The following is a 17,283-nucleotide window of genomic DNA, read 5'->3' as shown; positions in this document are numbered from 1 at the left end:
AACAGACTGAAGTGACAACTGAAGATTCAGAATTGCTGATCCCACTTCAAATAGCTGGCGCTGTAACAGAAGTGGAGCTACAACTGTTTGAATTAGAGCAAGCTCTGTTTATTCCAAACCCTAATGGCCTTTCCTGTTGAACAAGCAGAGCTCGTGGTAATCAGTATGATCATTTAACTGGTTTTACCACCTACACTGGAGTAAAAGAGGGTAAAAAACTAAGAACGTTGCTTTTTTTTTTTTTTGCCCAGACAAATTGATAGGATAAAAACAGAGCCAGTATCTCATCAAGCCTGAATGCCATGTGCAAAAATAAAAAAAAATATCGATAGGCTGCGAGAAAGAAAAAAAAACTACTTTAGAACGCAATTGTCCAAACAGCTTGAATGACCTTTGGTCCTGAAGATGTTAAATGTGCAGCTCTGATCTGCGCTGTATACAAAGTTGAGAGCTGAATCACGTTTTGCTGGTGTGTTTGTTACAACGGTGGCTTATGTGCAGCTGCTCACACCACATCAGTTGTAGCAGGAGCAGGCATATGCAGAGGAGCGTCTGCCTCCATATCTGTCACTCACCCAGCTCACCCATCTGTCCCAAACCCTTTATTAGATTATATAGCCTGGTATCCAACTTTCCCCGAATCCATTCGGAGGTTTATGCCCAAATAGAGTGTCAGTTAGGGGTCAATATTTTCCGTCCATATTTTGCACAGACCGCATACACCACCATTGATTTGCGCTGTGTAGCCTGGCCTGTATTTTTTTACCCATTTAAATGTAGGGGATTGCCAAGAAAATCGCAGCAAGTGCGCAGTTGCAGACATATTCACTGCGCTTTTTTTTAAGCATGTAGCCAAATAATCGCAGGAGAAAAGAAGTGACATCGCTTGAACCTTCTTGGATTTTTTTTGCGTGAAAGACGATGAATATGAATGCAGCATCGATGTAAAAAAACGCACGTATGTGACGAAAACGGTGCGTTATTCACAGACCAAAATTGCGTATGGCCGTGTGCATGAGGCCTTCGGATAATAGCGTGGGGAGAGCGAAGGCCTTGCTGGAGTTAGAGAGTGGCGCAGACCTCAGAATGCATTCTTCTCAGAGCCCAGAATCTGCAGTAAATGCGGAATTTTCTGATTTGGTGAATTCAGTCACCTAGAAATGTCTACCTCCCCGTATAACACGAAAATAAACATTCTGCAGACACCACGGGCGCAGTCAAAACAGGGGGCTCTTCACGGACCAAAACTGCATGCGCCCGTCTGCACGAGGCCTTAGGATTAGAAACCAGAGCGAAAACAATGGTAGCTTAGATGGGGCAGGCGGACGCACGTTTGATCCAAGATATGCGCTAAAAACCTGGCATTTTTATGTAATAAATGTGTGTTATATATATATACACACACCCCTAAAAGTCGTCAAACAAAACAGAACCGTATGGGGAGGACTGATCCATAAAGTGTCGCCCCAACTAGACGGATGGATACTAACAGTCACGCCATGTTATTCCGGTATTACATGCGCCTGAGCGCCGCAGCGCACATTATCTGCTGTACTTGTGGCCACCACGGCTTACATGCAGCTACGTGGCAGCGCTGACTGAGGCTGGGGTTTTCTCTGGCGCTTCTACCACACTGACTGACAATTATTTCCCCGCTGAGCGAGCGCTAATTTTTTTCTGAGTGAAGCTCTACAGAATTTCAGCCCTTTTTCCCACATTTCTGTCACAACACCCATATAAGACCCTCCTGTGGAGACCCCGTGGAGGGATATCCCTGTGGTAGGGCTCAAGGCCTGGCGGTATGGAGGGATATCCCTGTGGTAGGGCTCAAGGCCTGGCGGTATTTAGCAAGCAGCCCACATCCATCCCACAGAGAAGCTCCAGGAACCACCGAGGTTCCCCGCTGCCTTCAGCAGAGCGCAGAGTTCTCATATAGAACGCCTGAACATTCTACAGCCGCGGAGCAGCTTTTTTTTCGCGCCATTAATTAGACCTGGCGCCAAGGTTTCTGAGAGGAAACCACGACTATGTGTAAGCGGTCCGCGCCGCAGCGTGTGCTCAGACACGGGAACCGGCGGCTGCCTGCTGTTACATTCTGCAGCCACCACACGGCCCAGCTTTTGCTTGCGGGCCAATTGTTTTTTTTAGAACTGTCTCTACGAGACCGGCAGCTGCCTGCTCACACACCGCCGAGCACCACGACTAACTGTGAGTGTGGGCGGGGCGAATGTGACCGGATATTGGTGTGAGACAGGGTAAAGGGGCGGGGCCGCACGCTTCAAGCCATGCGGCATGAGGGCGGTGGGCGTGACACTATCGCAGTAGGCGTGCCGACGAAAAATTCACACGAGAAGGGCGTGGTTTTGAATAATTTAGACGCGGTGGGCGTGTCTTTTTCTTACTGACACCCGGTAATTCGGTACCGGCATTGTGTGTTGCAGACTGTAGATAGCGGAGGACGTGCAGCTGACGGTGAAGGGACGAGATAAAGCGGAGGTAAAGGGGAGGCTTGGGTGACACGTGTCATGGAGTTACATCAGACACGTCGCACCTACACACTGGGATTTGGGAGCTATATCTAGGCATGATGTTACAGGCATTTAAAGTCCCCCATGTGACGTCACAGGGTTGTATCATGCTTAGAGCAGGTGTATGCACTGACCTATAATACCACTATAGCTCCATGTAGTGCAGCAGTTGTGGCTCTCCAGTTGTGGGACTACAAGTCCCAGCAGTCGTGGCTCTCCAGGTGTGGGACTACAACTCGCAGCAGTTGTGGCTCTCCAGGTGTGGGACTACAAGTCCCAGCAGTTGCAGGATGCTCAGAGTAGTAGTAGGTTACTGGTGGAGAATCCAGTCACTTATGTAGCTATATTGTTCAGCAGAAGCTGAGACTTGTAGTTCTTCTGAATCTTTTCTTTAAAGGGACCTTTCACACCTGCGTTGGGGGAATCCATTGGCCAACCGGATCTGTCTAATGACGAAGCCAAACAGCGGCAGACGGCCCTTATTGACTATAATGGGGTCCGTTCACGCAGCGCTGTTTCTTCCGTTATTTTGTACCGTATCTGCGACAGCCTCTGGACGTGGCTCCAGCGCAGATGTGAGACCACTATGCATAGTACTGACCATAAGATCGCCATATCCCTACATACGGTTATACAACCGGGAACTTTACAAACTGCCTTAGAAGTTTTCCTGCTTTGTATTAAAGTTAGGCAAAAGTGAATCTGGGCACAACTGGCAGGAGTCTGTCTGAATGGGCGCCAAGAGCGGCTCAGCTGGGGAATGCTGGGGAGCGGGTGGTGATGTTGGCAGAAGTAATAAGTTTAGGCCATACAGGTACGCTCACATTTAGCAAGCGGTAATAGTGCGGATTCACAGCAGCGGGAAATTCGTGTCAAACTTTGCACCACAGTTGTGGATGTTGATGCAGTTTTTGCCAAAAAAAAAAATATATAACATGCTCTATTTCTCTGCACCAAATATCCCCATAGAAGTCAATGGGGCATGGTGGCGCAAATGTATACAATACACAAGAGCATGCGTGAAACACCGCGTAATTCCGCTGGAACTCAGCCATTTCAAGCGGTGCATCCTTATTTGCCGTGCGGGCACAAATAGTACAGTAAATATGCCAACGCGCGGGCACAAAAGTATCAGTCGTTATGTGAATACGCAGGGCTCGGGCACACGCAGTACACTTATGCACGTGTGCAGACTGCTTTGGGGTATATAATAGGGCAGTTTGCCTGTGGAATCCTCTGACCGTGTATTCCACGTGGCACGTTGCCCGTGATGTGCCCGCTGTCTGTATACACGCAGTACAATCACACGGACTTCTCAGCATTCTTCTATGCTGGCTAACACTCATTTAGATGATTTCGATCGCTGACCTGACTTGCCCTCGCCTGTAACTGCTGTGTCTGCGCTTTCCACTGGAGATGCATGCACAGTGCGTGGCTTGTCTGCAGTGCCAGGGTATTGCAGTGGGCATGGTGGTAACATAGGTGTGACAGTCGGACTTGGCTGCTGTTTTCATACAGCTGTTATCTGCAGTCTGTAGCTTTTGCTGGTCTTTGCTAAACACATATTACATGTCCTCTTTTCAGCGTCCCTTTTGCGCTGCCTAATCTGTACTCGCTGGCATTGTGACCACCTGTATTGATCATAATGAGTGTGGGATTCATTGGCGCAGGACAGCTGACCTATGCCCTAGTCCGGGGCTTCACTGCAGCAGGTATGTATTTGCCATGTCTTCTAAGTTGTAGATATAACTGTATGGCACCTAGTGTTTATACCAGAGGTGCACAACATACGGCCAAGGGGCAAATTGTCGTCCATGATGCTATTATGTGCACCCCCAATCTTCTGGACATAGAAATATCTATGCATGGCTGCTCACATGTAGTTTCCATGTCAGGGTGATATGGAGTGGCACATAGCATGGCAACAAGAATAGGCAAGTACTAAGGGCGCACTGTGTAGCCATGTCTGGTCCCCTATATATTAGGACAAGTACTAAGGGTGCACTGTGTAGCCATGTCTGGTCCCCTATATATTAGGACAAGTACTAAGGGTGCACTGTGTAGCCATGTCTGGTCCCCTATATATTAGGACAAGTACTAAGGGTGCACTGTGTAGCCATGTCTGGTCCCCTATATATTAGGACAAGTACTAAGGGTGCGCTGTGTAGCCATGTGTGGGTGTCCTATATATTAGGACAAGTACTTAGGGTGCACTGTGTGGCCATGTCTGGGTTCACTATATATTAGGACAAGTACTAAGGGTGCACTGTGTAGCCATGTCTGGATCCCCTATATATTAGGACAAGTACTAAGGGTGCACTGTGTAGTCATGTCTGGTCCCCTATATATTAGGACAAGTACTAAGGGTGCACTGTGTAGCCATGTCTGGGTCCCTTATATATAAGGACAAGTACTATGGGTGCACTGTGTAGCCATGTCTGGTCCCCTATATATTAGGACAAGTACTAAGGGTGCTCTGTGTAGCCATGTCTGGGTCCCCTATATATTAGGACAAGTACTAAGGGTGCACTGTGTAGCCATGTCTGGGTCCCTATATATTAGGACAAGTACTAAGGGTGCACTGTGTAGCCATGTCTGGGTCCCTATATATTAGGACAAGTACTAAGGGTGCACCGTGTAGCCATGTCTGGGTCCCTTGTATGTTAGGACAAGTACTAAGGGCGCACTGTGTAGTCATGTCTGGGTCCCCTATATATTAGGACAAGTACTAAGGGTGCACTGTATAGCCATGTCTGGGTCCCCTATATATTAGGACAAGTACTAAGGGTGCCCTGTGTAGCCATGTCTGGGCCCCCTATATATTAGGACAAGTACTAAGGATGCACTGTGTAGCCATGTCTGGGCCCCCTATATATTAGGACAAGTACTAAGGGTGCACTGTGTAGCCATGTCTGGGCCCCCTATATATTAGGACAAGTACTAAGGGTGCACTGTGTAGCCATGTCTGGGTCTCCTATATATTAGGACAAGTGCTAAGGGTGCACTGTGTATCCATGTCTGGGTCCCCTATATATTAGGACAAGTACTAAGGGTGCACTGTGTAGCCATATCTGGTCCCCTATATATTAGAACAAGTACTAAGGGTGTACTGTGTAGCCATGTCTGGGTCTCCTATATATTAGGACAAGTATTATGGGTGCACTGTGTAGTCATGTCTGGTCCCTTATATATTAGGACAAGTACTAAGGGTGCACTGTGTAGTCATGTCTGGGTCCCCTATATATTAGGACAAGTACTAAGGGTGCACTGTGTAGCCATGTCTAGTCCTCTATATATTAGGACAAGTACTAAGGGTGCACTGTGTAGCCATGTCTGGTCCCCTATATATTAGGACAAGTACTAAGGGTGCACTGTGTAGCCGTGTCTGGTCCTCTATATATTAGGACAAGTACTAAGGGTGCACTGTGTAGCCATGGCTGGGTCCCCTTTATATTAGGACAAGTACTAAGGGTGCCCTGTGTAGCCATGTCTGGGTCTCCTTTATATTAGCACAAGTACTAAGGGTGCACTGTGTAGCCATGTCTGGGTCTCCTGTATATTAGCAGAGTAAAGGCTCTTGACCGGTTTGGCACTCCAGAGATGAGGATATAGCATAAATGTATCAGATGAGAATACCCTTGCGGCCCTTGGAAGTGGTTCAGTATGGCAATGTGGCCCTCAGACCTGAAAAAGTTGTGCCCTCTGGTCTATACATATGTGTAGGTATGCTGGAACATTATTATTAATGTAAAATTCCAATTATCTGACCACCAAAGAGCCACATTCTTGGAAATATGAATATTGTACTTTTATCTGCACACACATTGACACATTTTTACAAGCGTGTACTTTACTATTCCCAGGCAGCGGGTCCGCACCATTATTTCTTACATTGCTGATGAGCCCTCTGCCTCCAGCAGTGGGTCCGCACCATTATTTCTTACATTGCTGATGAGCCCTCTGCCTCCAGCAGTGGGTCCTAGTGGTTGTGGACCCTGTTGATTTCCTGCACGGGAGTCACAAGTCCCTGACTATGAGGAACATTCTTGGTGTCCAGATTTAGTCCCAGCAGCACTGCCCATTATCAGCCGTAGTCTACGAATATAATGCTAGTCTTAGGGGTGGATTTGCAGTGGATTTGTGGCCCCTCCGCACAGAAATTCTGCAGCGTTTACAGTAACAAAGTGGATGAGATTTTGAAAATCTCATTTACAAGCTGCGGAAATAATGCGCACAAAACCCGTGCGGAGATTGATGTGCGCTTCGGAATTCAGTTCTGCAGCAGGTCAATTTAATCTCAATAAGGGGGTGAATCCGCACGGAAATACATGACACAACCCACTTCAGAATCTGCACCAAGTGGCACAGGTTTGGAGGCCGGCTTCCCGCTTACTTTTTTTGCTTTTGAGCAATCTCCATCATTGATTACTGCAGTGGGAAAAAGCTCTTTGTGGCGGTACTCGGATACGGTTTTTGATGTGGTTCTAAGTGCAGCATGTTGTATTACCGCTATACGATTGCAGTAATAAAACACAACTGCATCAAAAATCGCAGCTAAAGTACATGCAATTTCCTGGATGCGGTTCTAACAGCACCATCTGAGTACATCCTGTAGCGGGAGAGATCCGCAAAACTGCCTCCTCAGCAATAGCTAGGGGGCGCCACTTTCTAGATTACGCTCTGTGAGCGGTGCTGATACTTTAAACCATATATTTCCGGAGATGCACCCAAACCATACACTGCACATCATTGTCACAGGAGCCAGCAGGCTTCTAGTTCTGCATCACGGTGCAATGTTCAGAAGGATATGAAGCACCGGCTGACTGCAGAAGCTTCCAGGATTGTAAAGCTGCACCTCCTGCAAGTAATGGCGTATATACATGTGTACATCAGTGTCTTCTCGGTAATGATCATGTCTCTTGTTACAGGGGTGTTGGCAGCACACAAGATCACTGCAAGCTCCCCGGATACTGATCTGCCCACCGTGGCCGGACTGAGGGTGAGAGAAAGCATCACAGTCTCCTGCGGAGATGAGAATTAGAGTGTTTTACACAGGACTATCTGTCGGGCAACAGATGCCTCGGAGCTCGTCCCAGCAATATCCTTCCCATACTGTTCACAGGAACGAGCATCGCTGACTGAATGGAGGCAGAGAGGGCCGGGGATCTTTCCAGCCCACCCCCCTTCACAGTAAGCAGGCAGTCGTTTAGAAGTGAACAACTGCCTGTTTACACGGAACGACACGTTGTTGCGTTTTCTATATACAAAGACTGAGCGACGAGTGACTGACTTTTCGTTCGTAGTTCGGTCGCTGATTGATAATCATTCCGGTTCTCGCTGGAATCCCAATGATAATCGTTCTTTGTAAAAGCACCTTAAGGATCTTCTAGATAAGAGTGACCCAGAGTCTAGTCTAATGAAGAACCTTTGCCCTGTTTCCTACGGTGCCTGGAGGACAGGAACAGGACTAGGAGAGGTGCCGTGCTTGTGCCGATCATGCAGGCCTTTAGGCCGCCTGCGCATGAACCGATTTGTATTGCTTAATCCGTGGCCAGCGTCCGCACCACAGATCCGTAGCAAGTTGCATGCTATGGAAAAACGCTTCTTCCTTCACACTTGCGGAAACCAATTGTGATTTCTGTGAGCGTTGGGAAAAAATCACAGCATGTTCTATTTAATTGCGGATTCTGCACGGACGGCTTCCATTGAGGTCAATGGAAGCCGTTCGGCCCATCTACAATAGACATTGTGGATAGGTTGTGAGTACCCATGTCATCGCCTAGTGACGACGCAGGAAAAACAAAGCTTTGGGAAAAAAAATCTGTACTGTGCATGTCCAATGGGGAGCCGTCGGGACCATCCACATTGCAGGTGAAAGCGAAAGAAGACAGGTACGCGGAGACGGCGGTCGGGGCCGGATCCGCTGCGGGCTCCCACATGCAGGATCCGACCCGGTCGTGTGTAGGCAGCCTTATGTAGTCTCCAACAGACTTGTGTTTTGTACAGTCTCTGCAGTCTTAAAGGGGACGCCTAGAATTAGAGAAAAGGGTTAGAAGCAGGGGCCCCTCTTGCCCATGGACAGTGTCTGGTATTGCATCTTGGGCTCATTCACTTAGAGCATACCTGCACTTTGAGAGAACTTTTCAGAACAAGCTGCCATGTATAAATGAGGAATAACCCAATTTCTGGCATATATATATATAAAACTTGTATTCTGCATTTTCACAATTTTTCCCTTTCTGCAGGCGACCCCTTTATACTTGACTAATCAGGCGCTCGCCGTCAGTGTCGCTACACACGGGGACCTGCCGCTTCGACCCTCACATAGCGGCCTTTACTTGTAACTGCAAGCGCACCGCTCAACAAAATCCATGGTAGCTGCAATTGAAAGCACTGACCACTACACAGGGGTCGGAGCAGCAGCTTCCACTCCTTGTATGTAACAGCAGGTGCCTGATCAGCTGATCGGCCAGGATCCCGACTGGCGGACCCCGGCCAATCAACTATTGATGACCTATCTCAAGGATAGGTCATTAATAGTATTCTCCTGGAAAAACCCATTTAATGAAAACCTGTTTCACGTGTGGAAGTTATCTTGAGAAATATAGGCATAGTGATCAGTACAGTTTAGGAAACGCACATTGGTTGAAGTGTATGAGAACCGCACTCCTAATTGGCTGGGACTTACGTTCCTGAGAGCCGCTTTATTACATATGCTTGAGGGCCACGTTGGCACTTTGTCGGATTGGTATGCTCGGATATTTGCGCAGAGGTTTTCCCATTCTCAAGACGATCTTTAATTAGGAGGTCAAATTTTCCTGACTGGGTAAATTATTCCTCTTTTCCCAATGTGTCAGCTCAGCTTTAACGTGTAAGCGATAAGCTCCAGACAGGGTTATTTCCAAGATAATCCATATTTATTGGTGTAATAAACCAAGTAGATAACACAGCAGAAGTCATATGTGGTCAAACAGCCATAAAGAGTCATATCTCGTCACTTATATAACACATTATCACATGGAGGGTTTTCCAAACCAGACTCAGCTAGTTCTAAATCCCAGAACTTGCTCTATGCACTAGTTGTCTACAAGGTAATTTCTAACAAAACATATGTTGTCTATCCCTTTTTATTGCTTTATCCTTGGTTACCTGTAAGGCCAGCAGTACAGGTCAGATGTCCCTAGATGGACCTACCCTAAAGCTGTTGGTCACCTCATATAGAAGGAGTACAGGACAGTGGATAATGTATATTGGTACAATGTGTTGAGTAGTTCTGTGCAGTTTTCTTCTCTTGCCTCCTCGCCATCCAAGTCTTCTTGCTAAGTAAGACCACCACATCGTCCCACAAATGGAGGAGCAGCTCTGTTCATCAGTGTCTCCCATTGAGATGTTCTGCACCTATGCCAATTTCCTTCCTAGGCACAGATCCGAACAGGCAGAAAACTGGTGCAGAGCATCTCAATGAGAGGTGCGGATGAACAAGGCCCCTTCATCAGCTGCTATTTGTAGGATGGAGCAGCGACCGTGTCCGACAAGAACTTGGATGGTGAAGAGGCAGGTTTCGAGAAGGGGGAAAAAAAAAAGAGAGCAACTAAACACCTTGTATTAGTAAGTTGCCAATATACACTGTGACACCTCATTTTTTGCGGGATGTCCTGTAGTTTCAGATAATACTAATTCGGTATACGTACGACTTTTTGATCGCTTTTTATTGCGTTTTTTTGGGGAGACGGTGACTGAAAAAGTGCATTTCTGGCGTTCCTGTGCGGGGGAAATAATGCACTGCTTTGATAGATCGAACTTTTACGGATGCGGCGATACCAAATATGTATTTTTATTTTATTATTTAGACTTTTTAATTATAGATATGGCAAAAGGGGGGCGATTTAAACTTTTATTACTTTTTTTTTTACAATTATAAAAACTTGATTACTCTTTTTTTCACTTCACTTTTAAGTCCCCCTGGGGGACAACGATAGGCGATACTTTGATCGCTATAGCATTACGTCATACTGCATTCTGACAGGCAGCCTATCAAGCCACCCCACGGGGATGGCTTGATAGGCAGTCTCTCAAGGCAGCCCTGGGGCCTTTCAGAAGGCCCCCGGCAGCCATGACACCTGCACGGCTCCCCCGATTTCATCGCGGGGGAAGGGCCGTACGGGACCCCCGAACAGCATTCGGGGGCTTTAAATGCCGCTGTCAGAATTGACAGCAGTATTTAAAGGGTTAATAGCCACGGCTATTGCCCGCTGTAGTAAACAGCTGACGCCCACGCTATATGCAGAGAGGTCGCCCGCGACCTCTCTGCATACATACCCCGACGCTCCAGGAGGTAAATGTATGCCCTTGAGCAGGAAGGGGTTAAAAAAAAATTTCATATATGTGCGGGTTTCGTGCACATTACAAATCTTTTCCAGGTTACGATTCTGTGGTTAGTACATCCTTTATGCCAATTCTAGTGTTTGTGACCAAAATTGCTTAGGCTGGGTGCCACAGCCCCGTTGCCTGTACTTCACTGTGCACAGACCAGGCCTACAGTAATAGTTACATCTCTAACCTTAGGGAATGGTCCAACTCCCCCATACCGAGAACGTGAGTGCTCAGCGGATAATAGTGTAGGAAGTAACCCCGTGACACAAGTCTGTCAGTAATGAGAATATAACCGTGTATGCTGGAGTAGATCAGGACTGAAATAATGTCACAATTGATATTAACCTTACTTTTTTGCATTCTCAGAAACTTGGTATAAACTTCACCACCAGTAACAAGGACACCGTGAAGAATAGTGACGTCCTCTTCCTGGCTGTGAAACCTCCAATCATTCCCTTTGTGCTGGATGAGATTGCCTCTGACATTGAGGATCGCCATATGGTTGTGTCCTGCGCTGCCGGAGTTACTATCAGCACCATTGAGAAGGTAACCTCATTGTATGTATATATGTACTTACACCATTTATGTGCCATGCAGTTAGTGATTCACTGCCATCTACTACATATGCTGTTCCCTGCCCAGTTGCTGATACCCCTTTCATTCCCATTACTAGTAGTAGAAGTTCTCAGTTGCCTACCTCCTCCCATGTTAAAAGGGTTTTCCGAGCAGAAAAAAATGTAAATCAGCTCAAAGTGCATGAAAATCTCAAAATAGGTCATACTCGCCCATCATTCCCCTTCTGCTGGTGCACGCTACCATGCTGTAGTGAGCCAGCAATGACGTCACCAACACCAAAGACGTGATCATTGCAGCCAATCATTGGCTCACTTCAGCCCTTGATTAGCTGCAGCGGTCACATGACCTCTAGTTGAAGCATCGCTACTGCAGCCAGAAATGAAAGCCAGCGGGGAACCAGGAGAGGTGAGTAGGGCTTCATTTTTGTTTTTCTTGTACTCTGAGTTTACTTTTTTTTTTGCGCCTGGATAACTCCTTTAGTGGCACGCCTTGAAAATCTACGGGGCTTGCTGCACTGACCATGCAGTTAAACCCAGGAAGATTTCCGTGGACAGCTCTAGTGCTGAAATGTGCAGAACACTGAGCTGTCATCTGAAATCTTCCGGGGTTTTCACTGCATACTTAGCTCAGCAAGCCCCAGAGATTTCCCTGCCATAATACCAATGTAAGCTTTGTGGGAACATCATATTACATCCTGAAGGCTGCTTTGAGACGTATTAGAATTTCTTGATTCATTTTTCTAAAATTCTGAATTCTTTTATTTTTATTTTCCACAATTATTATAATGTATTCCTTCATTACCAAAAAATGTTGCAATGTGATTATTGCGTTCCTTAATAAATACTTGCGAGATTAAATTGCATTGTTGACTCATTTAAAAAACCCGCCCTGTGAGGCATGAGATGGTAATAATAAAACTGCCACTGAAGGGGTTAATCCTTCTGCAACTTTACAGAAACTGACCGGCTTACACCCAGCTCCCAAAGTTATTCGCTGCATGACCAATACACCTGTGATTGTAAGAGAAGGGGCCACAGTGTATGCCACAGGGACCCACGCAGAGGTGGAGGATGGGAAACTTCTGGAACAGTTGATGCAGAGTGTGGGCTTCTGCACGGAGGTGGAAGAGGACTTGATTGATGCTGTTACTGGACTGAGTGGAAGTGGACCTGCTTATGTAAGTGCACATAGAAGTTACTTGCTCATTCCTAGACCTGAGACGTATCGTGACTCTGTTTAGCTGGCTACGTTTAACCCCTTAATGCTACAGGATGTACAGTTACATCTTGCAGGTTCAGGGTATATATGGAAGGAAATTGCGGGGCAATCTCACCCCATACAACGCAACAGCTCTGATAAGCCGTGCCGCTCATCTGAGCTGTTAGCCCTTTAAATGCCAACGTCAATTCTGACAGCAGCATTTAGATGTCCCGAATGAAGTTCTGGGGTCCCACAATGGCCCCCGCGATATGATCACGGGTTGTCGTGCGGTTGCCATGGCAGTCGGGAGACCTTCTAAAAAAGGCCCCTGGGCTGTCATTGCAAATTGCCTATGAAGCCATGCCCGGGTTACCATGAGAAGTGGCGAGTTCTCCTTCAATGGACGTCTTCAAAAAAAAGCTGGACAAATATCTGTCTGGGATGATTTAGTAAATCCTGCACTGAGCAGGGGGTTGACCCGATGACCCTGGAGGTCCCTTCCAACTCTACCATTCTATGAAACTCTGTGAAGATAGCCCTTTTTACACATCCAAGCGTCACAGGAACTACAGAAGTTCAGTACCTAACAACAGACAATGGATTGTAGAGGAGCTGGAAGGGAGGCCCTTAGTGGCAATCTTTTCAAACTTGATTTACAGTGGTTATATATATATATATATATATATATATATATATATATATATATTATACATACACACTCTATTACAAGATCGATAACACACACAGGCATAAATTGTTTGAAAGTCAGTGCCCCTTTAAGACTTCTACTGGCCTTTCTTTCAGGCCTTCACAGCTTTGGATGCACTTGCAGATGGCGGGGTAAAGATGGGCCTTCCCAGGCGGCTGGCGGTTCGTCTAGGAGCTCAGGCCATGCTGGTTAGTAGCATTTTCCTGTCCATCTTTTTTTTTTTTTTAAATGAAAGTTCATTTATTAATTTTTCGATCTTCATTAGGGAGCAGCAAAAATGCTTTTGGAATCGGAGCAACATCCAGGACAGTTAAAGGACAATGTGTGCTCACCAGGGGGCGCTACCATTCATGCTCTGCACTTTTTGGAGAGTGGAGGATTCCGTTCCCTTCTCATTAATGCTGTGGAGGCATCTTGCATCAGAACTAAGTAAGTGTTGAGCCACTTAGACAACCCCTGTCCCTATGGCCAGATAGAGCCACTTGGTGGCAGTGTTGCACAGCTATATATAAAGAGTCTACGCTTTTCCAACTTAAAGTTGTTGTCCCGCGAAACAAAGTGGGGGTATACACTTCTGTATGGCCATATTAATGCACTTTGTAATGTACATTGTGCATTAATTATGAGCCATACAGAAGTTATTCACTTACCTGTTCCGTTGCTGGCGTCCTCGTCTCCATGGTGCCGTCTAATTTTCAGCGTCTAATCGCCCGATTAGACGCGCTTGCGCAGTCCGGTCTTCTCCGTGTTGAATGGGGCCGCTCGTGCTGGAGAGCTGCTCCTCGTAGCTCCGCCCCGTCACGTGTGCCGATTCCAGCCAATCAGGAGGCTGGAATCGGCAATGGACCGCACAGAAGACCTGCGGTCCACCGAGGGTGAAGATCCCGGCGGCCATCTTCGCAAGGTAAGTAAGAAGTCACCGGAGCGCGGGGATTCGGGTAAGTACTATCCGTTTTTTTTTTTCAACACATGCATCGGGTTTGTCTCGCGCCGAACGGGGGGGCTATTGAAAAAAAAAAAAAAATCGTTTCGGCGCCGGACAACCCCTTTAACTTTGAAAATAAGTTATTTTTTATGGTAAGATCTGTTTACCCTGCCTCTTACAAGGGGGTTCCGTCAGGTGTGATGGTAAGAATAGGCAGCTTGAAGTGCTATTTTCACGGTCTAAAGAACAGAACCTTTTAGGGACCTTTCACACGGGACGGGATATTCTACAAGAATGTTGCAGAATATTCAGCCACAAAATCTGCAGTGCTAGCGAGATCATTTTGGTGCGAAATGTCAGGGACTGCACATCTGGAATATTCCGTCCTGTCCATTAAGCCACTGGGTTTGTCACCCTATTTGAATGCATCGTATGTCTCTTTAAGTAGGGAAACCATGATGCTGGTGTGAATACAGCCCAACTCAACATTTATATGTATGTTCTATTACTACGTAAGGATCTGATGGGTGTCTTCCTCCACTAGTAATCCGTCATCCCCATTTATATAGCTCCTATTCAGGCCAAGTATTCTTCTACATTTTTTTTTGGGGGGGGGGGGTCTTCAACTATTCCATGCAGCATCTTCCTGTGCTACACAAATTACATCCCTTGTCAGATCCCATTTTTTTTTCACTTTAATGGTACGTTCACACAGATCACAATTCTGCATCATTCCTGCATCAAAAACAGTTAAAATTCACACTGCTGACTGTTTTTGATTCAGAAATGCTGCGGGTTCTGCTGCAGAATTTTCCGCTGTAGATTTCCACTACATGTGAACGTACCGTAAAGGGGTATTCCGGGGTTTTAATATTGATGACCTTTCCTCAGGACAGGTCATCAATAGTTGATCGGCGGAGGGCCGCCGCTCAGGATCTCCGCCAATCAGCTGATCCTCTAGTCAGTGCAGGAAGGCCGGACGTCATCCTCGATGGTTAGGGGTGGAAGTGTAATAGATAAATTCACTCCTATTGAAATCAATGGGAACGGTGCATCCTATTACACTTCTGGCTCCTTATTGCGGTCATGGCTGGCCAAGGATAGATCATCAGTAATAAGAGCCCAAAATACCACCTTAAAGTCAATTGGACAATGAATGATAAAGAAGACCTCAATAGTTCTATCATCCCATTGATGTCTGTGCTAAAAATTACATTTGGAAAATTCACATAGTCCCATCCATTAAGGTTAAAGGGTCAATTGATGTAACGCAAACGTTGCATCTCTTGAGTTGCTGTTGAGTCAAATGGGTATTCCTACAGACATTTATTGCATGGCTGCAGGATATAATAAATGGCTCATAGGTGGAGGTACCAACTTTTAGGAGGACAAGGTTCTCTGACCTGCATTCAGCATTTCATGGTGGTCATCAGATTTATCTTGGCTTGTCACAGGGGTCCAGGGGATCGCACCTTTTGGACATTTATGGCATATCCTATGAATTTATTTAGAATGTCTAACGTATACCCCTTTCTATTGCATCCTAAACGGGTCTAGGATGCATCTGCAGTACCTGAGTCGGCCACTAGATCGATGTGCTGTTTCATTCAACTCTTCTGTCTCTCCTACATCACAGGGAGCTCCAGTATTACGCAGACCAGGAAAAAATCCCTGCAGCTGCCATCAAAAAGACAACGCTAAGCAAAGTGCAGCAGGAATCGCCATCCCTTTCCACCGCCGCTCACGTACCCAAAGTCAGTCTCTTCAACAACAAGACACCAGGAGCAAAGAAGTTCTGAGATGTCCTGTAATTCTTGATCGACCAAAGCCATAGATGAGCTGTATGGAGATGGATCACTGGCAGCGGACTGCTCGTCCTCCCCGCCAGAGCCATATTTTTAGTTTTTTGGGGTTTTCTTGTTTAGTTTTTTTCTTAATCAAACCCAGGAAGGCGACTTTTTAAAAATGTTTTAGCTCCTTTTATCCAGATAATTTCTCATTCTTCAAAAATTCTGGTCACTACTATGTTTCAGGAAAGACTATGACATTTTGGGGTGACTGATTGCCAGCAAGCACACTTATCGTACAGTCTGTATACAATTCATGGAGCCAGAGCCGTATCATTATCCCCATAGAGCTTCAATGCATTAACTCGTTAAAAGCCAGGATGTCTCGCTATGCACTACCCCCCCCCCCCTAAAGAGGCACAGAAGAAATCAAGATGATTCACCACTCTGTTTCTTTCTTTTTCCATTAGTTTCAGTAATAACGGCATCTCCCAAATGGTTTCACCAGACAATAAAGCTCTTTAATTCTCCTGTGTGGGTGAAGAAGACATTCATTCCATTACGTGTGGCATAAGAACAAGAAAGCTACAGTGACTACTGAATAGTTGGTGTAAGGGGAGTCTATCGGAATAGTTCATCACATTGCTTTAGGAATAATGTGTAAAAGAAACGCACCGATTGAAATGGCTAATCAGTTCCACATGTGTTCTTCTTCAATCGTAATGACACAGTTTCACGCATGTCCTTGCATATTGCGCGTTTATTCCCCACCCCCACCCCCCCATAAACGTCTATGGTGCACAAATATGCAGAAAGATAGAATATGCTCTATCTTTTTTTTTTTTTTTTTGTGCGGCCAAAATGGGCATGCAAGATATGCGCATGTGAACGAATCCATTGAAATCAATGTGTTCTATTCACTGTGTATTGCGTGCACAAATACATCCGTATGAAACCAGGGTAAGGCTAGTTGCGGGGTAGAAGATCTTCAGGGTTCACTTCCCGATGTAGTAGAAACGTGAAATCTAGCAAGAGCATTCTTCAGGTCGTAAATAGGAAAAGTAAAGGGGTCACAACACGATGATTCAATGCTAAGTGCGAAAGTAAGTGACCCCCCCCCCCCCCTATGTGATGTAACTAATAACACACATCTGAACCGCACAAACATGAAATTTGCCACGGCCA

At 46.2% G+C, this 17,283-nt stretch overlaps 1 protein-coding gene across 1 annotated transcript; it reads left to right on the top strand.

Moving 5' to 3' along the window:
- Positions 1-2,367: 2,367 nt before the first annotated feature.
- Positions 2,368-16,629, top strand: PYCR1 (pyrroline-5-carboxylate reductase 1). Its single transcript, XM_066586660.1, has 8 exons — positions 2,368-2,496; positions 4,113-4,240; positions 7,457-7,527; positions 11,268-11,447; positions 12,433-12,654; positions 13,482-13,574; positions 13,652-13,815; positions 15,948-16,629. Exons 2-8 carry the CDS (start codon positions 4,174-4,176, stop codon positions 16,108-16,110), a joined length of 960 nt encoding a protein of 319 aa, XP_066442757.1. The 5' UTR covers positions 2,368-2,496; positions 4,113-4,173; the 3' UTR covers positions 16,111-16,629.
- Positions 16,630-17,283: the final 654 nt, after the last annotated feature.

This window comes from Eleutherodactylus coqui, chromosome 13 (assembly GCF_035609145.1).
Source record: "Eleutherodactylus coqui strain aEleCoq1 chromosome 13, aEleCoq1.hap1, whole genome shotgun sequence".
NCBI classification, from domain to species: Eukaryota; Metazoa; Chordata; class Amphibia; order Anura; family Eleutherodactylidae; genus Eleutherodactylus; species Eleutherodactylus coqui.
Note: the sequence above shows the minus strand (reverse complement) of the source record. Positions and strands in the feature narration are given on the sequence as shown.